Here is a 24,626-nt window from a genome sequence, read left to right as displayed (position 1 = left end):
CTCAGAAATTATAGATTTATCTGATAAGAATTAGGGGAAATATAAACAATTTCAATGGTTTGATTAATAGACTTTTATCTATTTGTAATACACAGTATTTCAACCTAATAGTAAGAGAATAATGTTTACTAGATCAAATAGTTGATACCATAAAATTTAATGTTTCTGACTACAATATAACATTTTCTCAGAAAATAAAGTTAGAGGGCTGGTATTGTGGCTCAGTGGTGGAACACTCGCCTAGCATGGGCAAAGCTCTGGGTTGTATCCTCAGCACCACATAAAAATGAATAAATAAAATAAAGGTATTGTGTCCAAGTATAACTAAAAAATAATTTTTTTAAAAAATATTAGAAACCAACTGGAGGGGGTCGAGAAGTAATGCCAAACTCAAATATTTAAAAACTAAAAACCATATTACCTCATTGATAATTAAACAAAGTTACATATTATATCTATCATTTCTGTCTGCTTCTATCAGTAAGTCCATCCTCAATACTGTGGGGTGGAGGTAAAAAAAAATTTAAAGAAAAATGCATAACTGTAAACAGGAATAAGTTAACTTCTCCTATTGCCTTGGCTTGGGCATGTAGCACCCCCTGCTTCCTGAAGACCTCTCCGTGGACTGTCATGCCGGTGTGAATGCTGTCATGAAATGGTCCATTGAAATACCACTCTGTTGGTATTTTATTTTAAAAGTTATTTTATCAAACTTTCTGAAATGAACCACAGATCTCAGAATGTACATTTATCATCAACAGCCTTAGAAATGAGTACAAACATCTCAAGCTTTAGATTGATAACATTGTTTCCTGCTCCCATTAAAGTTTAAAGAGTTATCCCTTCCCTTGAAAGATAAGCTTTCTAGTGCAAGTTCTACCTTATTACCAAGCATTGGCTGCATTTCAGAATTATGGATTCAGTGATTTCAAAATCCATATTCAAAAGGAAGAGTGACCTTATACTATGATGATCCTGTTTTTTTCTTATTTAAACTTCCTTTCATCCAGCATTATACAGAAAAACGCAAATCATATTGCCATTCAGGGTAGCTTACAAATATATATACTATATGTATATATATTACATAATATATAATTTATATATTACATACATGTGTATATACATGTATATAATACATATATATACATGCATATATTATACACATGTGTATATAATATATGTATGTCTATCTGCCCAATGATATAATTTTTCAGTCTCCTAAGTAATATTTTTATTTATATTTACTTTGCCATAACTTTTGAAAGTATGTTATCTTTTGGTCTGATAACTGGTAAATGGATGAGAAACATATTAAGATAAATTAAAGCCATATATATAAATCTGTCCTGCTTCTGTGGCTCCAAAATCTGCAGTTACATATGACACCAAGGAACCATGAAAGCAGTGGAAGTAGGATAAATTTTTGAGGATCCTAGTACATCATGCATGAAGAGGTCCCCCAAATCACACAGATTGAACCTAGGAACATTAGGTGGGTTAACTTGAGCCTCAGCCCTTCTTTCCCTGACTTGGTAATTCAGTGTTCTTTACCCAACATGACACTGAAAGAACATGAAAGTGATGAGCTTGTAATTTCTGTGACCATGGTAAAAATGCTGGGTGTGGTGATGTTCACATCCAAGGCACAAGGTTTTATTGTGAGTCTTGGGCTCTCAGTGGAGAACCAGATATTTAGGAGCACTGTGAACCAGATATTTAGGCAGCCAATACCCCTTAGCTGGCCCCCACTACTGCCCTGAGCAAATTACTAAGCAAACTTCTGTTGACCATCTTATGAGAAGATGGAAATTGCTATAAAGCAGTTTTTGCATAACTGCTTCCTTAATCATCTAGCTGAACTCCACTGCCGTGTCACCTCTTCTAAAACCCCACCAAGGATTCCAATCTCAGAGTAAATGTGAAGGACTGAAAATGACCCCACAGAACCCTAGGATATCTTACACCTATGGCCTCTCTGCGCTCATGTCAATCCTTAAAGTCTGAAACCAAGCCTAGCTGACAGAAGATACTTTCTCAGAATTCAGTGATTGAAAGAATGAAAACTAAAGATCTTTTATTTTATTTTAGCCCTAATAGTTACCTATCTTTTGTTTTTTTTAAACTTAACTTCATTCTTTTCTTCAAAGCAGGTTCCTTATTCTTGGTTCATTTCCTCATTCATGGTCCCTCTCCTCCCAGTATTGTAATATATCTCCACATATTTAATAATAACATGTGGAGCACCAATTCTGTGCCAGGGACTTCCTAGGTGCTTCTGAGACAGACATTCCTAGTATTTAAAATTCTTCCACTGGGAAACAGGCTCACAGAGATTCAGCTAACTTCCTTAAAGTCCCTCAGCTCACAAATGAGGACTTGATCTCTTTGCCCATTTATTTAGCCCCTTGTGATTTTTGTCCCACAGCCGCAAGCTGCGGCAGTTAGGATCTGCAGATTTTCCTCACCTCTTTATCCTGGACTCATACTCTATCTTCTGTTTGGTCATTTCCTGTTTCAGGCTGGAAACTAAACTGTGCAGTGCACTGTGGCTGCTGGTGTTGTTACCAACAAATGTCTCACTGTTGTCACTGCTGCTGGTGGCACGACTACTTCGACCTCCCACGCTCCTCCGGTCACTTTTGCTTTCATAGTCCCCAGGATGGGAAAGATCGTCCTGTGGGGGACCATCCAAAACAGGATCCTCAAAATTCCCACCATAAAAGTCTTGCTCTGGACAGGTGGTGGTGGAGGAGCGGCAGGAATTGGAGTTCTCGGGGAGGGAGATTTCACAGGAGGAGGTGGACCAGGTGGCACTGTCCACACTCTGTTTGTCATCAAGGTTCATCAAGGAGAACTGCTGATGGACATTGTCGTAGGTGGAGAGTCGGTTGTGCTGGCCCGACTCTGCGGCTGGCTCCTTTGGCTTGTTATCCCTCAGGGTCACATAGCCGTTTGGCAGCCAGCTCATGCTTCGACCATTCACGGGGTTCCCCAATGTGTCGGTGTTCAAAATGCCCATGCGCACTGTTCCGTTCTGCACACTGTGGGTACCCATTTTGGTTCCAGGTCCTTTCAGTGAAGAGGTCCTTCTGGCTTGTAAGCTCCCATTGGGGGTGGTCTGAGTTTTCTCCAGACCCTCTGCATTGCTGCTGCTAAAGGACCCATTGGTGACTATCCCACTGCCCTTATTGAAGGCTGGGTTCTTTTTGACCATGAGAGGGGGACTCCTAGACACATCCAGCTTGTGGATGCTATTCCTGGGGCTGTTGTTTTTGCTGCCTGATAGAGCTGGGGGGGATCCATTGTCCAGGCTGCTTCTCTGGGGAGACTCAGACTTGTCCCAAGAGCACCGCCTGCCAGGGCTGTCCTTGGTGTTATTGTTTTCCTTGTTCTGTAACTGACCCATAGTGGCTTTCTTCTGAGTGTCGTTGTTGTTGTTGCTCACTCCGTCTTGGGGCTTGCTTTGCGGTTCTGTATCTTTGGGGAACAGACGATCGTGCTTGCTAATCATCATTGACATCAGCTGCTGGACCACCACAGTGCCTGGAATGGCATAGAAAAGGAAAGTGGTGTGAGGCAGTTTTGATTTATTTTCTATTTGAATGCGACTCTTAAAAAAAAGCATATTTAGGTGAAATTCAAAATTATTATTAGCAGTGCTAATATAGATATATATAAATATATATAAATAGAAGATAAAATCTCTTGAGCATTTATTCTATGCCAATGTGCTATGCCAAGCACTTTCTTTTTGTAGTTTAGTTTGATTTTAAAACAAATATATGGATATGCATTGTTATTATAACTGCATTTCAAAAGATAAATCAAGTGCCTAAGGTCATAAATCTAAGGACCAGATTCTAGGCTTGAACTCAGTTATATTGTTCCAAAGACTGAACCCTTAATTATTATACAACATATATTACAAGCCTGATATTTAATTATGATGACTCTTTCTTAGGAAGAGGCCACTTTGACTACTGGTCTGACAATTGCCTCAAATTATCACTGCATTATGGAAATATCTTTGTTATGGTTTAGATATGAGGTAATCCTGCAAAAGTTCATGTGTGAGTCAAGAAAAAAGGGGTTAGAAATCAAAGATTGTGTTAATGAGGGTCCTAACATAATCAGTGTGTTAATCCACTGATAAGGACTAACTAGGTGGTAACTGACGGAGGTGGGTCATTGGGGGCATGTGTTTAGGGTTTATATTTTATCTGTATTGAGCATAGCTTTCTCTCTCTACTTCCTGGTGTGATGTCCTGAGCTACTTTGCTCCACTACACTCTTCTACCATGATGTTCTACCTCACTCCAGGCCCAGAGCAATGGAATTGCCATTTATGGAAAGAGATCTCTGAAACCATAAGCCTCCAAATAAACTTTGGTCCTCTAATTGTTTCATCATGTCTTTTGCTCATGGCAGTGAGGAAGTTAACAAAACATCTCTAAATATAAAAATTATCTGTGGTGCATGTATGATCTCTTTCTAAAATAGTAAGATGATGAAGTTCCACATGACTTTGCTCACTATCAAAAACTTTGGGACATTTTAAGTGACAAATCCAGAATGGTGTAGTGAGGAGCTACAAAATCTTCTTCTCCATAAAAGCACTAGCAAAAAAATTCAGAATCAACTTATTCAGAATTCTGGAAATTAACTAATGGATTGAAGCAATCTGTAGAGTATTGATTCAAGAAAAGGGGCTGAATCTCTATAAAATCATCAAGCTCTGTGGTGTTTCAACTTGTGCTATCCCCATCCTTTTCTCCTCAGCTGTGCAATAACCTTGAAAACCAATAGTCCATAGTCATAACAAGGACCAAAAGTCTATCAGTCCAGCAGACACTGCAATGGGTACAGGGAGATTGCAACTCCTTCAAAACTCCACTTCCAGAGAATTGTCATATTTTTACCTCTCTGTTAATTCTCTGGAAGTTCCCACTCACAAGGCTTGCTTTTATTTGATCTGATTAGAAGCTTACCCAGGGTGAACAGCATTTTTTTCCAGTGACATTAGTAAAAGATAAAGATAGGCATTTATCTTTATCATTGTGGTGCCTGAGGCAATGGATAACAGTAAAGACAAACAATAAGCTAACTGAGCTTAAAAGGAAAATCTTGGGGATGAGGTTTTCATAGTGGGTTTTGAAATGCTCTGATATATTTTGGGGAACCTAGAAAACCACATGTGCAGTTCAGGTTGTGTGCATACTTAGGAAACCACTGAGAAGGCTGTAAACACTCATCTCTCTCTGAACCTGAGGCTCTGCATAAGCAGGAATTGAAGGCTAAGAAAGTGTTGTCAACTGCCTAGCTGAGTATTGATTTGTCCCAACATAAACACAGAACCCTCTGGCAGAGACAGGGAAACTCATTGACTCCAGGTGTTCAAGGAAATCTCTACCATTAGCTAACAAACCAAGCAGAGACTTTAGAGGACACACAAAAAAATACTAAAACAGACTTTACAGAATTAGTTCAGGAAAGACTAAACAAATGGCAATACATAGCAACATCAACAAACCCTAACAAGAAAAAGAATCCAATATCCAGAATTTTCACATATTAATATTTCCTAATTTTCAACAAAACATTATGAGACATGAAAAGAATTAGGTAAGTATGGCACAAACACAAGTGTCTGTGGAAATCCATCCATTGTATTCATTAAGCAAATGCTTTAAATAAGCTACTCAAAATGTATCCAAACAACTTAAGGAAACTGTGGGAGAGAAAAAAAAAGAAAAGTGAAAATAGTGTGTCATCAAATAAAGAATATCAATAAAGAGAAAGTATATGTACAAAGAATTAGATATTCTGGAGCTGAAAAGTACAATAACTAAAATGAAAAAGTGAGTAGGTGGGATCAAAAGCACACTTAGAAAGGTAGAAGAAAGAATCAGCATACCTGAAAATAGGCCAATTGAGGTTATGCAGTCTGAGAAATGATAGAAAAATCAAGAAAAATGAAAGAATCCTCAGGAATCAATGGGGAACCATCCAACATACCAGCATAACATCTCAGAAGGAGAGGTGAGAGAAATGAACTGAAAGACTATTTCAAGAACTAGTGGCTGGAAACTTTCCCATTTGATGAAAAACATGTAAGGAGCCCTTCAAATTTGAAGCAAAGGTAAATACAAAGAGATTAATACCTCTAAACATCATAGTTAAATTACTATAGGCCAAATAGAAAGAGAATCTTAAAAGCATCAAGAGAGAAGTGACTCATATACAAGAGACCCTCACTAAGATAAACAACTGATATATCATCCAGAACCATGGCAGCGAGAAGGCTAATGAATTTTCAAAATTTCAAATATGAAGGAGAAGTGAAAAAAATTCTAAGATAACTGTTTTAGTTAGCATTTTTGCTGCTATCACTAAAAGACCTGACCAGAACAACTGTAGAGGAGAAGTTAATTTAAGGGCTCACAGTTTCAGAAGTCTGGGTCCATGTTCAGCCAGTTCAATCCCCCAGGGGCTCCAGGTAAGGCTGAACATCATGTTGGGAGCCTGTGGCAGAGGGAAGTGGCTCACATGATGATCAGAAAGGAGAGAGGGGGGGTGAGAGAAAGAGACACTCCACTCTCCAGATATAAAACATATGCCCCATAGCCACGCCCCTAATGAACTACTTCCTCCAGCCAAGCCCCACCTGCCTCCAGTTACCACACAGTTAATCCTATCAGGGATGATTTCACTGATTAGATTAAGGCTCAGGCCCAATCATTTCTCCTCCGAATTTTCTTCCATTATCTCACATGTGAGCTTTTGGCAGATACCTCACATCCAAACCATTGCAATAACAAAAACAGAGAATCTGTCATTAGAAATCTTGTTCTATGAGAACTATAAAAGTGCCAGAAAATTTGAATTAAAAAGAAAGCCTTCAATAAAGAAAAAAAAACTTCTATTAGATGAAAAGTCCATGGTTCTCTTTTATCCTCATAGTTTTACTCTTTACTGTAGAATATGAATTAAAAATTGATGTTGTTATGGTTTAGATACTAAGTGTCATAAAAAGCTAATGTGTGAGACAATGCAGGAAAATTTAGAGGTGAGATGATTGGGTTATGAGAGTCTAATTTGGTGCATTAATCCCCTGATAGGGACTAACTGGGTGGTGACTGAAGGTAGGTAGGGTGGGGTTGGAGAGGTGGGTTGTGCCTTTGGAGTATATATTTTGTCCCTGTGGGAAGAGTAGTTTCTCCTTCCCTGCTTCCTTGTGGCCATGTCCTAAGCCACTTTCCTCCACCACACTCTTCCACCATGATGATGTACTGCCACACCTCGGACCTGGAGCAATGGAGTCAGCTCTGTGTGGACTGAGACTTCTGAAACCATGAGACCTGGGTAGACTCTTCCTCCTCTAAAATTGTTCTTGTTGGATCTTTTGGTCACAGTGACAAAAAAAAAAAAATTACTCAGAGGTTTTAGGTATAGACAAAGCAATAACTAAAAGAATAGTGGATAGAAAAGTTGATCTTTTATTGAAAGCATTAATTCAAACTATTAATTGATTTATCATCTATAATCTCAAAATATACATTCACATAGTCCTCTTTAATTTATAAGCAGGGTTTTTTGCTCCCTATACCTGGCTGTGGCAAGTAGGCTTCTAGGCTAGTTTCCCAAGTTAGGGTTCCCAATCCTCTAAGGACCTTACTCTGCATTAATTTTTGTACAGTAAAGCAGTATGAACTCTCACACACATATCACTCATCCTGTGGCTTGAACTCTATCAAGTTTGTGTGTTCATATAATGTTGATAATAGGTCCTAAGAGTATATGGTGAATCAGTACAGAAGGGCAACTTGAGCTTTTGTTAGTAAATGTAGTTTTTACCTAAAAGACTTGCAATGTGAGGTTTAGTGAAGAACATGATGAAAAGGGCTTTTGACAATGTGGTTTCCAGCTGCTAACTGAGGCTGTCAGAGCTGCAGTCTGGCCCGGGGCAAGACTGCTCTTTAATTTAAAGCAATACCTCAGCAAAATAACAAGATAATTCAAACCCAAATTTGGATTAGAAGAAAATATGTTACAGCCCTCTCTATCCTGTACACTCTTTCTGTGATCATTCAAAACCCGATATATTTACAAAGAGTATTTGCCGTGTGTCATACCTACTGCTAGACCAGTGTTGTTTGAATTTTAATGTCCATACAAACCTGAAGATCTTGTTAAATTGGAGATTCTATTCCAGGAGTTATTGGGTGGGATTTTGTCTTTCTAATAGGCTTCCAGATGACAGCAGCAATAACAGGCCACTTAAATTAGAATCACCTGGGAGCTTTGCAATTTCAAGACCCCCCTATAGACCTGTGAATCAGAATTGGCATTTTAACAATATCCCTGGGTGATTCCTCAGAGTTTTAGAGACACTGTGGTAGGTGGGAATGTTTCACATATAACTTTTAATTTAACTTTCTCAAAAGTTTGTGAGATAGGACTTAACATTTTTTTTTTCCAATCAGAAAATCGAGATTCTGAAAGTTAAGCTGCTTGCTCAAGGCACAGATAGATAAGTGACCAAAATTACTTGGACTTTTTATTCCAAATTATCCATTTGTCCTCCTACATTCCAGTTGCTAGAATTTCAAACTCTAATAGTAATAAGTAAACTTGGGGTAATTCTAAATAGGAAACTAAATAAAAGAAAAAAACTCTATTATTACAGAGTTATAAGAGAAAGAGAGTAAATGAATTTAATTGTTTCGTGTATATATCTTTCTTCCTTAAGTAACCTTTGAATTTTTCATGTGTTCAATCCAGTGAGTCTGTTGAAAAGAGCAGTGGAAATGGCTTTCAACACAGTTGTCACAAAAGACATTGTATTCCAGATGTTATTTTACTATTTCCCATAGGATGGATGCACTTTTAAGGGTTTCAGACTCCATTACATATGACTACCTAGTATTTTGAGGACATAAACCTTTTTCCATCACTGGGATATCAACATTTGAAGCATCATTGATTTCCATCACAGCTGTGGGCTCTTGTGAGGCATTTTATTAATTAAATAAAAGAACTGTTGTTCCGAAAATCTCCATGATTGTGAACAGCCATAAAAAAGCATATCGGACACAATTGTAAAATGAGTGTCTGGGGCCCACATATTTAGACTGTCTTTCTTACATGTTGGGAAGTTTTGTTTTCATCTAGTCTCTGGGATAATAAATGGCAATAGTCACCTGCCATGGGACTTTCTTTGAATTTTATAGCCATTTAGGACCAACAGTCTTGGTAGTAATGGTGTGTGTATGTCACTACATGCACCATACTTTTTCCTTTTTTTATTTCTTCCTCTTTTTTCCCCTTAGTATGCTAATGAGGAGCAATAAGACCAAATAATTTGGTCAGAATGATTATAATCACCAGCTGATTCTACATAGTCCAAGCAGATTCTGGAATTCCACAGTGCAGCACAATCCAGTAATCCCTCCCGTTCATATCATTTTACACAGGTTGAATTTCAGTACTGCACTATAGGCACTTTTCTTCATAAGCATTGGTTAAGATTCAGTTTTCCTTGATATTAGGTGCTACACTGTGTGCACGCAGGCACATGTGCATGCACGCATGTGTGTATAAATGGGCAGCATTCTATGCAGTATAGCTTCATTTTGTATTTTTGCAAGAAATAACCCATACATGTGTCATTTGACATGTCTGAAGATATTTCTGTAAGATATACGATGAGTTTTCACATATTATACAGCCCTGGAAAATCCTTCTCATTATGACTCAAAATATTTCCCTTGCGTCCTTCTGTAGTCAATATGTTGTGCCTACTTCCAGCCCAATGCTGAGCTTTCTGTAACTAAGGTTTGCCTTTGCTAGACTTTCACAGCAAATGGAATTATAGAGTATGCAATCTTTGTATTTTGAGGAAATAAATCTCTAGGCACTTTTCACTTAGCATAATACTTTTGACAGTTATCTGTGTTATTGTGATAGTAGAAGCAAATGTGACTCCATTTTGTTTTATGACTTCATCCTGTAAAACAACCATGCCAAGTAGAAGGGTCATGACTGGGGCAAGATTTTCTTTTCCTTTTGCAATAGAAACCTTTAAGAACACGGAACTACCTAATGGGGTATTGTTTCTATAACTAGGGTAACGGGCCTCTGTTTCTGTAACTGGGGTGACTAGGCAAACTGTAATTGGTTAGGCTTCCCTCCACTTGACTGCACTGTCCCGCTTCTGTAACCTGGCTTGCTTGCATTGGCTAGACCCCCAACATTCCTTTTGCGGTTTTCAGGCTTATAAGGAGTACCCTTGCAATTGTTCGGGGCTGATCAGGGGAACAGTTTTATATTCTGGTCAGCCACCACCTGTGTGCTTCAATAAAGGCTTTTTTTGATTATATGTGAGTGGTCTGGAAGTCAGTTTATGAAACCCTGGGACAAAGCATTAACTATAACATTATCATATGTGTTGGTAGCTGGTAGTTCCTTTTCTTTATTGTTGAGTAGTATTTCATTCTATAAACACAAAACGATTTGTTTATCCACTATTTGTTGGAGATTTGTTCTGTTTCTAGTTTGGAGTTAATATGAATAAAGTTGAAATAAACTTTTGAATACAAGTCTTAAAAATATTAATATTTCTTTTTTTCGTAACATATTGTTGTATTGGGTGTTGTGGTTACCATGTATTTAAGTTATAAGAACTTGCTTACTTTTTCTTCAAAATGGTGCTACCATTTTATATTTCTACCATGCATGCTTGGTATTTTCAGTATTAATTTGTACTTTGCAGGGGATGTGTAGTGATGTCTCATTATAGTTTAAATTTTCATTTCCCTGCTAGACAAAGATATGTTCTTTTTGTTATTTGCCTGTCTTCTTTGATCATGTGTTTTGTTTTTGTTTTGTTTTGTTTTAAATTTTTTTTCTATATTCTCATTAGGTTTACTGCCTTATATTGCATAAATTCTTTATATACTTTTAAAACAAGTCTTTAATCAGATATATGATTTGCAAATATATTCTACATGCCTGTGGCTTGTCCTTTTGTTATTTTTAGAAGATTTTGAAACAACAGTTTTAATTTTGATAAAGCCTAAATTTCAAAAATTGTCATAATTAAAGCCTTTTAAAATACAAGAGAATTTTAAAAGAAAGATTTTAAAAAATAAAGTTTACTTACCAACACAAGCAGTTTTTATTTAGGTCTGTTGTTGAAATTATAATGAAAACTACGGAGGTGTAAAATGCTTTTTACACATAGAGTAAACTTACTCTTACATCTACTGTTGCATACACTTGTTATGTCTCAGGAGTAATACCAGCCTCAGGGTATATTTTCTTGGATTGTAATGTTCCCTACATCAAATGTGGATGTAGGAAATGACTAGGAAGTGCAAGCACAAACACAAAATCAACCTTGGAACTCAGCCAGTGGGAATCAGGGTCTACATTTAGTCCGAATTCTACCTATCTTCCCATAACTAATCCCCAGAATTTCCAGAATTACTTCATGGAACAATAAACCTCTCAGTACCCTCTTGTTTGATAAGTATTAAATATTCCTGAGTGCAGAATGGTTAATAGGACCTTGAGAATGTTGTGAGGTCTTCCCAGACTTTCATTCACCAATCTTCCTATATGCTCTGATAACAATCCTTAATAATTTTTTTACTCAGACACACTGTGATTTTTCTGTTAAAAACAGCATGTTAGTGTCCTCTTCAAATTCTGTGCTAAAATCTTAACCCTCAATGTCATGGTAGTAGAAACTAGAGAGATGATCAGGTCATGAGGGTAGAGCCCTCATGGATTATATTAGTGCCCTTAAAAGGGGATTTCAGAGAGTTCTCTCACCTTCTCTTCCTTTGAGGACTCAGTGAGAAGATAGCTGTCAGTTAAACAGGAAAAGGGGCCTCACCAGACACTAAATTTAACTGTTGCTTGATCTCAGACTTCCCAGCTTCCCAAAGTGTGAGAAATAAATTTCTATTGTTTATAAGCTACTCAGTCCATGGTATTGTGTTACAGCAACCAAAACAGACTAAGGCATACGTCTCCTTACATATGGCTTTGTTTCTTTCCCTGGGGAAATGACCTCAAAGAGAAAGATAACCATTCCCTAATTGTTGCTATCATAACCCTTCAACATATCATGCATATAATATTTTCATACTATATTATAATTAAATGATTATATGTTAAATACTCCAACTATACCTATTTTGAAGACCAAACTTTTTCTTTCTCATCTTTGCAGGCTTACTGAAGAACATGGCATAAAGTAGTTGCTTAATGAACATTTATTGAATAAATAAATGAATTAAGAGATTTTTAAAGATTATTATGTGGAGTAAATTCTGCTATTAGATATGACTATTCTATTGAAATTAGAGAATTAATAATGCTTTATTAGAAAAATTAAATAGAGCCTCAAAGCACAAATAAAATCAACACAATATAATCCCTTATACTAAAACTTGAATAACACAAGGAAATGATGTCTTTAGTGACTGGTAAAATGGTAACTGGCTCAAAATAATTTTATAATTCTTTTCAAACTTAATCAGGAGAAAAATAGCAATTATATTTTCTGTCAAAAATTCAGATATGTGGACTAAAAAATTAGAATAGATCATCTGAAAATGTAACTGACTAGCCATCCTGCATCTTAAACCAACCAGACAAACCAACATCCTAACAGTCAACTCAATGAACAAATCTGCTCCTTTAAGCATTCCCATGGGAGATATTTATGGCTGTCCAATACAGCTGGATAACATTAACCATCAAGTATTATAGAATATTTTCAACCAACTTTCTGTATACTGAGAATGCAGTCAGATTTGGTTTTCTCTGGAGACCACAATAAACATCCAACTTGTTTTCAATTATGTTTGGAAGCAAGAATATTGTTTCTTGAAATGCTGGCTCACACTGAGGCAGGAAGAGGAAGTAACTGAGTAAGTTCTGTGATCTGAGAAGTCTCCAGGTTTGGTTGCTGTGAAACTCCCAGGGGCGTGATCACTCCCAGGGGGAAAGGACTGAACTCCCATGGAACTGACAGCTTGTGTGAACCCCCCAAATTATGACAACAGATGGGATTATTTTACTGCTTCATTTTCCATATTCTTAAAAACCTTTTTGTCTACTTGTGCTCCTATTTCTTTCATATTATCAGTGTATTTAGAGGAAATTATTTTTCTCTGGGTATCAAGTTTCTTATTGGCAAAAGGTAACAGTGGGACACTACATAATGTTTAAAGGATTTCTTCTAAAACAGCAACAAGAGTTGCCATAAAGTTAAAGAACCACAATAAAAACACTAGGAAGATGGTATTGAATTTCCTGAAATTCTCCCATTAAAATGAGCCACCTAAAAGTAAGACCCCAAACTCACGGGCAACATTTACAGTAGAACTAGATGACAAAGAATCCCCCAAACCCCTAATGCACACTGGTGAAGATAAGGCCCCACTGCCTCCACAGAGTCAGTATATGTGTAGAGGAAGGAGAAGGAAGTAAAGGAGATGCTGATAGACCCAAAAGCAGAAAACCCCCAAGTGCCCCAGGACATTTCCTGGACAATGCAGAGGGCTGATTCAAGATGGATCTCACCTCAGAAGTGGCTAATCCTTAGGAACCTGTTAAGCTTAAGGTGTTAGTCAAAAGTTTTTATAAGAAAGGTCAATGACCAAATTCTGCCAGTTGTAATTCTGTGAGAGCTTAACTTAAGTCCTTTGTGAAAACATGTCTGCAAAATGCTCAAGTCTGAATAACCATAATGTGTTTCTCGGCTTTTCAAGTCAAACCAGAGTTTTCTGAAAAAGCAACTAGAAAGGCTTGAAACTCTGATAATCAGACAAACACTGTCCTTGAGCCAATCGCTGCATGGCTTTAAAGATGGTATGCACAAATATTTTATACATAGAGCTTGGTATTTTACCCTATAATTAACAACATGTGTTCTCAGGGGCAAAATGGAATGCAATTAATTATTTTTGCTGTTCATCAAAAGTAAAACCGGCATTTTCTTCTCTCTGAAGTGCTTGGTGGTGAAGAATATGATGCTAGTGAAGCACTGCCTTGATTCATAGTAAGGTGCTAGTTTCTTTACCCATCATTATTTTGATACCTTCAGTGTAAATGTCAACACAGTGAGAGGGAAACACCATCTTAGTATTATTATAAAAAAAAGCTTGAATCTATGGACCTTCTGAATGTATCCTAGAGGCCCCCAGGGTTCTGTGGACCACATTGTGAGAACTGCTAAGTAGAAAAACATCATTATGAGGGCTGCTGGTGAGCATTTAAAATACACACAATATATATGACTAAATTATAATGTATACATATACATAAATGCATGTATATGTATGTATGTATATAAACATTATATAGTTTATATATAAAACTAATTGAAGACTAGAGGGAGAGAATATAGTGTACAAGGGATATACACTCTGACAATGAAGATACGATACACATTAAAAGAATAAAAAGAGGATCAGAAAAACATATGCAAAAAAGGTTTTGAATGTTTATAGTTAATCATATTGATGTTGATAACATTGCTATTATTATTATTATTTTAAAACTATTGTGTGTGTGATGAGGCTCAGGGAAAATGATTAACTACTACAAATTCTAATTCTTTCATCTTCATATCTTTGAGAACCAGGAATCTTTGGAAGAAAGGTGATAAAACTAACAGAGAATAAAATAAACAAAAATTCATGATTTTGAATTGGAAGCATAATGTGAATTTTTGATACATTATTGGTAAGTGTATATGCCTATGTGTGTGTGTGTGTGTGTGTGTGTGTATTTTTTTATTTTATTTTTAAGACAGGATCTCCTTAAGTTGCTGATGCCAACCTTGAAATTGCAATCCTTTTGCCTGAACCTCCCAATTCACAGTGCCAGGTGACAAATTCACATATTTAAAACCCAAAGATTCTTAAATGTATTAAGTAAGGGTGGTATCTAGTAAGGGAAGAAGAAACATTACTATAATGTATGTGGAAGTCTCTATAGGTAGTGAAACAGCAAAAATAGGGGGAATAATTTGTGTAAATGCTTTCATGTTTAGATAGTAGAAATTATGATTGGTCAGGGCACAAGGAGGGCTTTTGGGGATGCCTGGAAGCATTCTTCTTAACTTATGTGGTAATGTCTGAAGTGCTTGTCTTATATAACTCATTATGGTGTGTGTGTGTGTGTGTGTGTGTGTGTGTGTGTGTGTGTGTGTTGGTTTTCTCTATAGTCTATATTTTAATTTATAATAAGGTTTTTTAAAAACTACAAACTAAAGTAACTTTATGCTTCCTGTACTTGCAAATCTAACATTTTATAATATCTGCCCAACTTTTTAGATGCAAATTAAGTTTTCTGGACAACTATTGCCAAATATCTGATGTTCAACTTATATTGCCCTCAGTATTACACAAAGGGGATTAAGCTGTGGAAATATAGGCAGATATTCAAAAGCTTTCTTTCTCAAATACAAGATATAAAGGAATGAAACTTAGAATTTTCAAGAAAGGAGAAATATCAGAGAATAGAATTCACACCACCAAGGGCAATATTTTTTTCTAGTCTAAATAAACTCAGAATAAAATTAAAAACAATTTTTCTTTATCCTTCCATCTTCCCTATTGAATTCTTAAATGCTCAATTACTCCAATTTGCAGGAAACAACGATGTTAGTAATGGCCACAAGTCAAAAATGAACCAAAGAAGTGAAGACTAATGAAAAGAAATAGAAATAACAGTTCATTGTGGGAGATAATTTGAGGCATTTCGGAATTTGGATAACATATTTTCCTTCAAGTTTCAACTCACAATTAAATAAATGGCATTGTCTTATAAAAGATCAAGTTTCTTCACTTCTTGAAATCTGTCCCCCAAAAGCCCAAACTAATAAATACATATCAGCTAAAAATAACCTTTTGAATTTTCTGTAAATTTCTCTGGACTTACAAAGTGAACTAAAGGTTATCAGTTCTTTCATCTAATACTTTTCAGAGGATTTATTGTTTCATGGAAGTTCCACTGGTTCTTATAAGAATACTGAGGAATCATTTTATAATTTTTCTGCTTGGTAACTTGAAAAAAAGTCAATTCCCAAAGAAGATTTTCATATTTAAGTAATGAATAGAGTCAATAAATAGAGTTGTCATGGATTCATATATATCCTTAGTTTGCTCAGACAAGAATAGACTCTAGCCAACCACCAAAAGGCTATAAGATAATCATTTGCTTACCCTCCATGATGGTCAAAGGATCTTCCACCTTGGGGCGCAGGATATTAGGACCAAAGACAGTTGCCAAGTTCTGCACACTCATTTTGTTAACTCCTGAATAGGACTGCACTTCATCCAAGAACCTAGCAGTTGTAAGAATATGATTGAAATACAACAGGAATATATTTTTCAATGAAATAAATTGGATCATTGGGAAACATGAATTGAACTGTGCTCAAAGATGATTACTGAAACAAAACCATTTAGAAATTCAAACATCTTTCACTTCAATGTAGAAAAATTATACTGCAAATTATGAAGGCTCAAACTATAAAGATCATATCCTGGATTGATTTGCTCTGTCAATTAAAGGAGCAAGTGTGTTTGGACAATGTTAGTATGAACTTGAGAGTCATGGACATGCATTCCTTTTTGTTATAGTTTGGATAATTGTCCCCAAAAGGCTTATGTGTTAAAGGTTTGAGGCACTCTTGGGATGTGGTGGAAACTTTAGAAGCCTAGTGGGAGGATTTTCCATAATTGAGATATCAATTACCTTGTCTCTTCCTGTCTCTCTCTTTCACAGCTCTGTCCTGAAGTGAATGGTGTTGTCCTGTACTTCCTTGATATATATATATATATATATATATATATATATATATATATATATATATATATATATATATATATATATATATATCTTGATATAATACCTTGCCTCAAATCAACAGGGTCAATTAATTATAGAATAAAACCTCTGAAACCATGAGCCAAAATAAACCTTTCTTCTTTTCAAGTTCATTATCTCAGGGATTTTGTTGTGATAATGGAAAACTGACTAACATCCCTTCTAATTTCTTAATGAAGTATTAAGTATACATACATATTCAGTAAGAGAATTGTATATAGGATCATCCTAACTTTTAAACAGTAGGAATCTGCCTTCTTTGTGGAGGAATTTGTGATGTTCAAATTTGTAGTCTGCTAAAAAAAAATAAGATCAAATATTGTGGAAAATAAAACATCAGTTCGACTGATATGAAAAACTGCAAGAACAAATTGCTTCAATTTATTAGGTTCTCAAGAATAAAAGGCATGAAATAGCCCTTTTCCCAGAAGGTTTTAGTAGAAGAGATTGCTTTTGTGATCTTTAAACCCTTTTTCATTCCTTACCTCCTCTTCATTTCTATCAGTGCTTTTATTTCATGGCTTGCTAATTGTCTTAATGTGATAAAAAGGAAATGATGAAAAATAAAAACAGCATATTTATCTAGCACAATTATATGTCAGTCATGGCACTAACTTATCAAGTTCTTAAAGTGTCCCCATTAGGTAGGGAGTATTATTATCTCCATTTTACAGATGAGAGACTTCAGTTAGCAAAGAGGTTGAGAATCTTCTTTAAGGACAGAGTTAGATGGTGACAGAGCTGACACACAGGAATCTGTGCTCTTAACTACAATACCATGACTTTTTAAAGGTACCTATTTCTAAATGTTCCTGATAACACAGCCTAAACCACAGTAAAGCTGAGGCAAAAAGTCAAACCATTGTTTCTTATTTGAGATGAAATCTTAAAAGTCTGTTTAAATGCTTCAAAAAAAGTCAAGTGCTTCTATTGTGGAGATAAAACGACTTGCCTTTTCATCCCCTCTTACTTAAAGAGAACGTGATCTCTTTCTCATCTACTCTAATAACCTGAATTAGTTCAAAATCTTAGGAGGGAAGTCTCATATGTTAATAAGCATATGATGCCACTGAAATTGCATCTTGCTTTTTCATATTCTGAAACCTAAGGTCCTACTTTCTTCTAAACAAAAAAATCACTAGAAAAAGTTACGGTGGGAGGTTTTAGAAATCCTACTCAGTTATATTGACAATGAACTGCACAGTTTCTGGCTTGGATCTTAAACAACATTGTTCCTAGTCAGCTGTGTGGGCTGTGTTCTTCACCACCATCTCTATTAAGCGGCCCGAGTTCGATCCTCAGCACCACATACCAACAAAGATGTTGTGTCTGCCGAGAACTAAAAAATTCTCTCTCTCCTCTCTCACTCTCTCTTTTTTTTTTTTATTTTATTTTATTTTTTTTTTATTTTTTTTTTTTTTTTTTTTATTGTTGGTCGTTCAAAACCTTACACAGTAGTTCTTAATACATCATATTTCACCGTTTGATTCAAGCGGGTTATGAACTCCCAACTTTACCCCGTATACAGATTGCTGTATCACATCAGTTACCCTTCCATTGATTCACATATTGCCTTTCTAGTGTCTGATGTATTCTGCTGTCAGTCCTATTTTCTCCTATCCCCCCTCCCCTCCCCTCCCCTCCCCTTTTCTCTCTACCCCTTCTACTGTAAATCATTTCTTCCATTTGTATTATCTTGTCTTACCCCTCCATTACATATTTCTTGATATATCATATTTCACATTTTGATTCAAGTGGGTTATGCACTCCCATATTGCCCCTTATACAGATTGCAGATTCACATCAGTTTCACTTCCATTGCTTTACATATTGCCATCCTAGTGTCTGTTGTATTCTGCTGCCTTTCCTATCCTCTACTATCCCCCCTCCCCTCCCCTCCCCTCCCCTCTTCTCTCTCTACCCCCACTACTGCAATTCATTCCTCCCCCTTGTATTATTTTTCCCTTTCCCCTCACTTCCTCTTGTATGTAATTTTGTATAAACCTGAGGGTCTCGTTCCATTTCCATGCTATTTCCCTTTTCTCTCCCTTTCCCTCCCACCTCTCAACCCTGTTTAATGATGGTCTTCTTCTTGTGCTCTTCTTCCCTAGTCTGTTCCCTAAAGACCTAAAAAGAGCATGCTACAGGGACACTGCTACATCGATGTTCATAGCAGCACAATTCACAATAGGAAGACTGTGGAACCAACCTAGATGCCCTTCAATAGACGAATGGATAAAAAAAATGTGGCATTTATACACAATGGAGTATTACTCTGCATTAAGAAATGACAAAATCATAGAATTTGGAGGGAAATGGATGGCATTAGAGCAGATTATGCTCAGTGAAGCTAGCCAAGCCCTAAAAAACAAATGCCAAATGTCTTCTTTGATATAAGGAGAGTAATCTCACTCTCTCTTAAAAAAAAAAAGACCTTGAAACTCAGAAAGGATAAGAACACTGCATAAAGATATAGGGGTAGTCAGTGATGGGACCTTCATTCCCACACAGATCCACCTCAGGCCAGGATCCCTGCTCCTTTTCCTACAATGCCATTCCCTACACGGCACAAACAACTTGGATGGAAGTTCAAAGCAATGTTTATCTTTAATATGTGGAGGCAAGAGAGCATCAAATTACAAAAGTAAGCAACTGCAGTACTCAGAGAAACTTTGGAGGTAGCCTTATCAAACCTTCTAATTTTTCGGAGATTAACATAGGAGCTTAGAACAGTTAAGGGGTTTTATTCATTGTTGAGTATAGTTATGGACAGGCTAAATATAGTCTTATTTTGTTTAGTTTTGTCTTTATGAGGGTTCTTACCTGCAAATATACTTGAGAAGGTTGTAATTCACCACTGGCAAACTCTTCACCTGCTTTGCTAATTCCTTAACACCCTGAGTACAAAGAAGAAGAGAATTAATGTCATCTATGTATTGGTCTTGTTATTAAAGTAAGTAGAAAATAGCAATATTGTTCTTTATTTCAGCACATATTATCAGTGAAAGAGTCTTTCCTGAAGATATTCCACTATTATGGGGAATATTTTAGAAATATTTTCCGAAATGTATAAGTATTTAAAATATTTCCCATAACTGCAGTCAATATAGTACAATAATGTGCCAATCAATATTGCATGACTACATATAGGAAGGTGGTCCAAAAGATTATATCATCCATCTAATGATGGTATGGGCATCTTAGTTTGTATATGTACATGTTAAGATATTTACACAATGATGAAACATATTAAAGATGTTTCTCAGAACATATCCCCACTGTTATGTATTATTTGTAGAGAAACAGACTTAAGTGAAGCTCTTTTAACATTTTTAACAGTTGTTCACAATGACTGAAAAGGGATGACAGACTCATTAGTTGAAAACAAAAAATAGCATTGATGTAGTGAAGGTCCTTCCCATTTTCACCATGCCTAGAAGTTAGATAAACACATGCCTACTGACTATTCAATCTCTCTGGATTGGTCATGCCTACAGTATATCATTAGTTGCGACACAAAGAGGGTTGAAAAGCCTGATCTTCCTGGAAAGTTCACAAGGGATTAATTTCTTCTGTTCTTCTCATGTAGAACTTCCTCTAAAATGTAAATGGCCCTAGAAAAGCCAATTGATAATGCAATCTGATTTCTTCTTCCTGTAAAGGGTCAGTTAGTAAGTATTTTAGGCTTTACAGGACACCTGGTCTCTGTTATAACTACCTGAGCATTCTGTTGTTATACAAAAACAGCCACAGTTGATATTATGAAACAACAACAACAAAAATAAAATTGCATTTGTAAAAACAGGCAGCAGTTTTTGACAATTATAGCAAGAGAGTTCAATGGAAGAAAGAAGAGTCTTCAAAAAAATGGTGCTGAGACTATTGGATATCCACATGCAAAAGAATAAAGTTGGCTCCTTTCCCTGCATCATAACATGAGCTCAAAATGGAACAAAGATCTCAGTGTAAGAGTTGAAGTTACACAATTCTTAGAAGACCATAGAGGAGTAAATATGACTTTTTCTTACACACAGGCTTCTTAGACATGACACAAAAAGCACAAATGACCAAATAAAAATAAATAAAATACATGAAATACTTCATCAAAATGAAAAAGGGTTTATGCTTTAAAGGACATCATCAGGAAAATGAAGAGATAATAATTTAAATGGGAGAAATATTAGCAAATCACATATCTGATAAGGAACATGATTTAACTATATAAATTCTTACAACTCAATAATAAGACAAATACAGTTGGTCCTCCATATTCATGGATTCAACCAACTGCAGATTAAAAATGTTAGGAAAAAACTGTATCTGTACTGAACAGTACTGACATTTTTCTTGTCACTGTTCCCTAAACAACACAGAATAACAACTATTAGCACAGCATTTACTTTGTACTATGCACTACAAATAATTTAGAAATGATTTAAAGTATACAGGAAGCTATGCCTAGGTTATATACAAACACTACACCATTCTATGTAAAGGAATTGAACATTCATAGATTTAGGTATCTGCAAGGAGGCCTGGAATCAATCACCTGAGAGACTGGGATGGTGGTAATGCAATTAAAAATAGGAAACTAATCTGAATAGATATTTTTTCCAAAGAAAGTATATAAATAGCCAATAAACACCATGAAAAAATATTTAGCATCATTAGCCATCAGGAAAACGCCATTCAAACCTCAATGATACACTCCTGACATGTATTAGAATGTCTATGGTCAAAAAGACAGATAACAGTAAGTGATGGCAGAGATGTAAAGAGATTGGAATCTGCACACATGCCTGATGGTAATTAAAAATGCACACTCTTTTTGGAAAAAAAAAATAGAGCTACATATGGACCAGCAATTCTATCTTTAAGGTATATATCCAAATGAAATGAAAACATATTTCCATGCAAACCTTGGCACATAAATGTTCATAGTAGCATTATTGCTAATAGTCAAATAATGGAAATTCAAAAACTGATGAATGAATAAAAAATAGAATACTGTTTGGAAATTTTAAAAATGAAATACTGATAAATGGTACAATGTGAATGAACTTTGGAAAAGATGAAAAAGCCTAATCACAGAAAACAACATATTGAATGATCTTGTTTATATAAAATGTCCAGCAGAGGCATACCTATAGGGGAAGAAATTAGATTAGTATTTGCCAAGAGCTGGGGAAAGGGGAATTCACAGAGGCTCTGAGATTTGTTTTAGGGAAATAGAAATTTTGTAAATATTCTAAAATTGAATTTTGGTGCTGGTTGCACAACTCTGAGAATATATAAGTACTGAATTATAAAGTTTAAACCATTGATTGTACAGTACGGTAATTACATCTCAATAAAGCTGTTTTTAACAAAAATAGGCAGGAGATAGGATTTGGTTTATAGGCCATTACTTGAGATACTTTGGAGGTATTCAACAAAGGAGATTATGAAACAAGGTGCTCATGTTCTTCTTGGAAGATGTGACCTAATGTAGCACCATGAATCAACCCTTTAGGGGAGCCAAGTGCCATAAAGCACTGATTTCATTCATTCAGCCACATTCTTCTTTCTGATCAGACAGGGAACAGAAATGGGACTTGAGTTGTGCATAGAAGGTCTAAATGTGTGTGATGTAGAGAAAGGGGGAAATGTCCAAGAATAGGACAAGAGGAAAATTGCAAATTAAATAGTAAAAACACAGACAAAACCTGCATACCAAAGCTTATTAAAAACAAATGCATCAACTTACCGCTTCCTCTTCCTTGCTGAGCAGCTTGGCACATGACAAGAAATCTTCATACTTAGCATATGGAATAACTGGTTCTGGAAGTTCTCGAAGATACAGTTTAAGGAGTGAGGCCACCGTGTGCACGTCCGTGTTGCTATGGAGACAGAAATTGAAAGGTATTTTAGGGGGTAACTTTATATCATTTAGTTTATTATTATTAGTGTGAAATATATGCCAAGGAGTCCCAATTCTATCTAAATTTGCAACTGAATCAGTCAATCTAGTTTCCAGGGAGCACACACTTTTGTAATGTCTATTAGACGCCACCAAGGGTGGGAAAGAGAGAGTGACAAGACACTTTCAGACTCCTTCACGTGGTGTGAAAATAGTTGAAAGTTCAAGCATTTTGCTTAGGTGTGTATTTTTTATTTGTTCTTTTTAGATACACATATCAGTAGAGTGAATTTCAGCATATTATACCAATATATAGAATAACTTATTCTAATTAGGATCCCATTCTTGCAGTTGTACATGATGTGGAGTTTCACTCATTGTGTATTCATATATGAACGTGGGAAAGTTGTATCTTATTCATATGTGTATATTGGATGGCAAGCAAAAGTGTTAGCTTTGGAAAACTATGAGAATATATCAGGCCACAAAATATAATACACTTTACAACAAATACCAAATTTATGTTTGTGTATGTTTGTATTCTGTGTCAGAATTCATTACTTCTGAATCCTGACTTCATCTCTCAAAATGTTGAACTCATTTTAGGGAGACATTGGTGATTGGTTCCAGATACTTGAAGCTTAGGATGACACACTTTTTAAGCACAACTCATTATGAAGATGTTGGCTCTCAGCATAATTGCTTGTCTACTATTCTAAAAGAGTTGGGAATTCTTAGATCCCTCTAGAAAGAGAAAGGAAATCCTCTGAAAATAAACAATTACAATTTTAACATATTCTTTACATAACTCATGTAATTTATATTTATCCCCTGCAGAACGCCAGAGTGGCAGGATAATTTACTGAATGTGAATGTATATTTTCTTCTCTGTATTCCCATTCCATGTTAATCCATGAAGATGGATAACAGGAAAGAGGGGAATCAAACTGTTTTTGAGTGGGAGTTATTTATTTAGGGGGGGGGGAAGAAGCAGGTTGAATACTTAAGTGAGGCAGGAAATGTGGTAGTGAGTAAATCAGGGGGTTCTGTAAGAAGTAAAAGCTTACACCATACTCCCAGCTTCAGGAGTGGGTAAGACCCTGGAAGGCTCTGCCTTTGGAATAGAAACTGGGATGCAGCACTAGGGAGTACTCTCTTGGTGATGCCATATGTATGTGAGCTAGGACAATGTGCCTCTCAGTTCTCAATTTTGAACTCATGGATTGATTTCATCAAGTATTTACTGTGTATCTATTCTGTGTTGGACACTATAGAAAACACAGTGGCTAGGGTCTCAGGAATTAACAAATAAAGGTATTTTTCAAGCCTGCTTATAATTTATAATTTAGGGGGGCAGCAAATATTAAGCCAATGATAATATACTATGTAATTATAGAGTTGTAGTGGGTGGTAAGAAGGAAAACTATAGGATGTTGTTTAATAACAATAGAGGACTAACCAGGCATAGGGTGGGCTTCTCTGAGGAAATGAGGCTTGGACTAAGATTGGAAGGGTGTAGTAGAGTGAACTGAGAGCAGAAGGACAGAGAAGTGCAATACTGATTAAAGTAAGGAAGGGAAACACTTTGAAGAGGGAGGCAGCCTCGTGCCCTTAAAGACCTATTAAAGACTGGGAAATTCAGAGCCTCCAATGGGGGTGGATATGGTCAGAGTGGCAGGGAGCAGCTTCATGAGCCACAGAGCTTTATCTACCTGGGGACAAGCACTGAGGTTTTTTGTGTGGATGTTAGAGTCTGTCAGAATAAGCATACCATGAGTGATTTTGAAGATATTAAAATGATGATTTGATCTAA

General features: G+C 36.1%; 1 protein-coding gene across 8 annotated transcripts in view; it reads right to left on the bottom strand.

Annotated features, from left to right (window-relative positions):
* Arhgap24 (Rho GTPase activating protein 24) overlaps positions 1–24,626 on the bottom strand; it is a 711,589-nt gene that overhangs the window by 7,125 nt on the left and 679,838 nt on the right. For all 8 annotated transcript variants that reach the window (XM_078021565.1, XM_078021564.1, XM_078021563.1 and 5 more), the window contains 4 exons: positions 22,661–22,793; positions 19,738–19,811; positions 16,248–16,369; positions 2,469–3,546 (listed from right to left, as the gene is read on the bottom strand). In XM_078021565.1, the coding sequence (XP_077877691.1) occupies positions 2,469–3,546; positions 16,248–16,369; positions 19,738–19,811; positions 22,661–22,793 (1,407 nt within the window). The remainder of the gene's footprint in view (positions 1–2,468; positions 3,547–16,247; positions 16,370–19,737; positions 19,812–22,660; positions 22,794–24,626) is intronic.

This window comes from Ictidomys tridecemlineatus, chromosome 9 (assembly GCF_052094955.1).
Source record: "Ictidomys tridecemlineatus isolate mIctTri1 chromosome 9, mIctTri1.hap1, whole genome shotgun sequence".
NCBI classification, from domain to species: domain Eukaryota; kingdom Metazoa; phylum Chordata; class Mammalia; order Rodentia; family Sciuridae; genus Ictidomys; species Ictidomys tridecemlineatus.
Note: the sequence above shows the minus strand (reverse complement) of the source record. Positions and strands in the feature narration are given on the sequence as shown.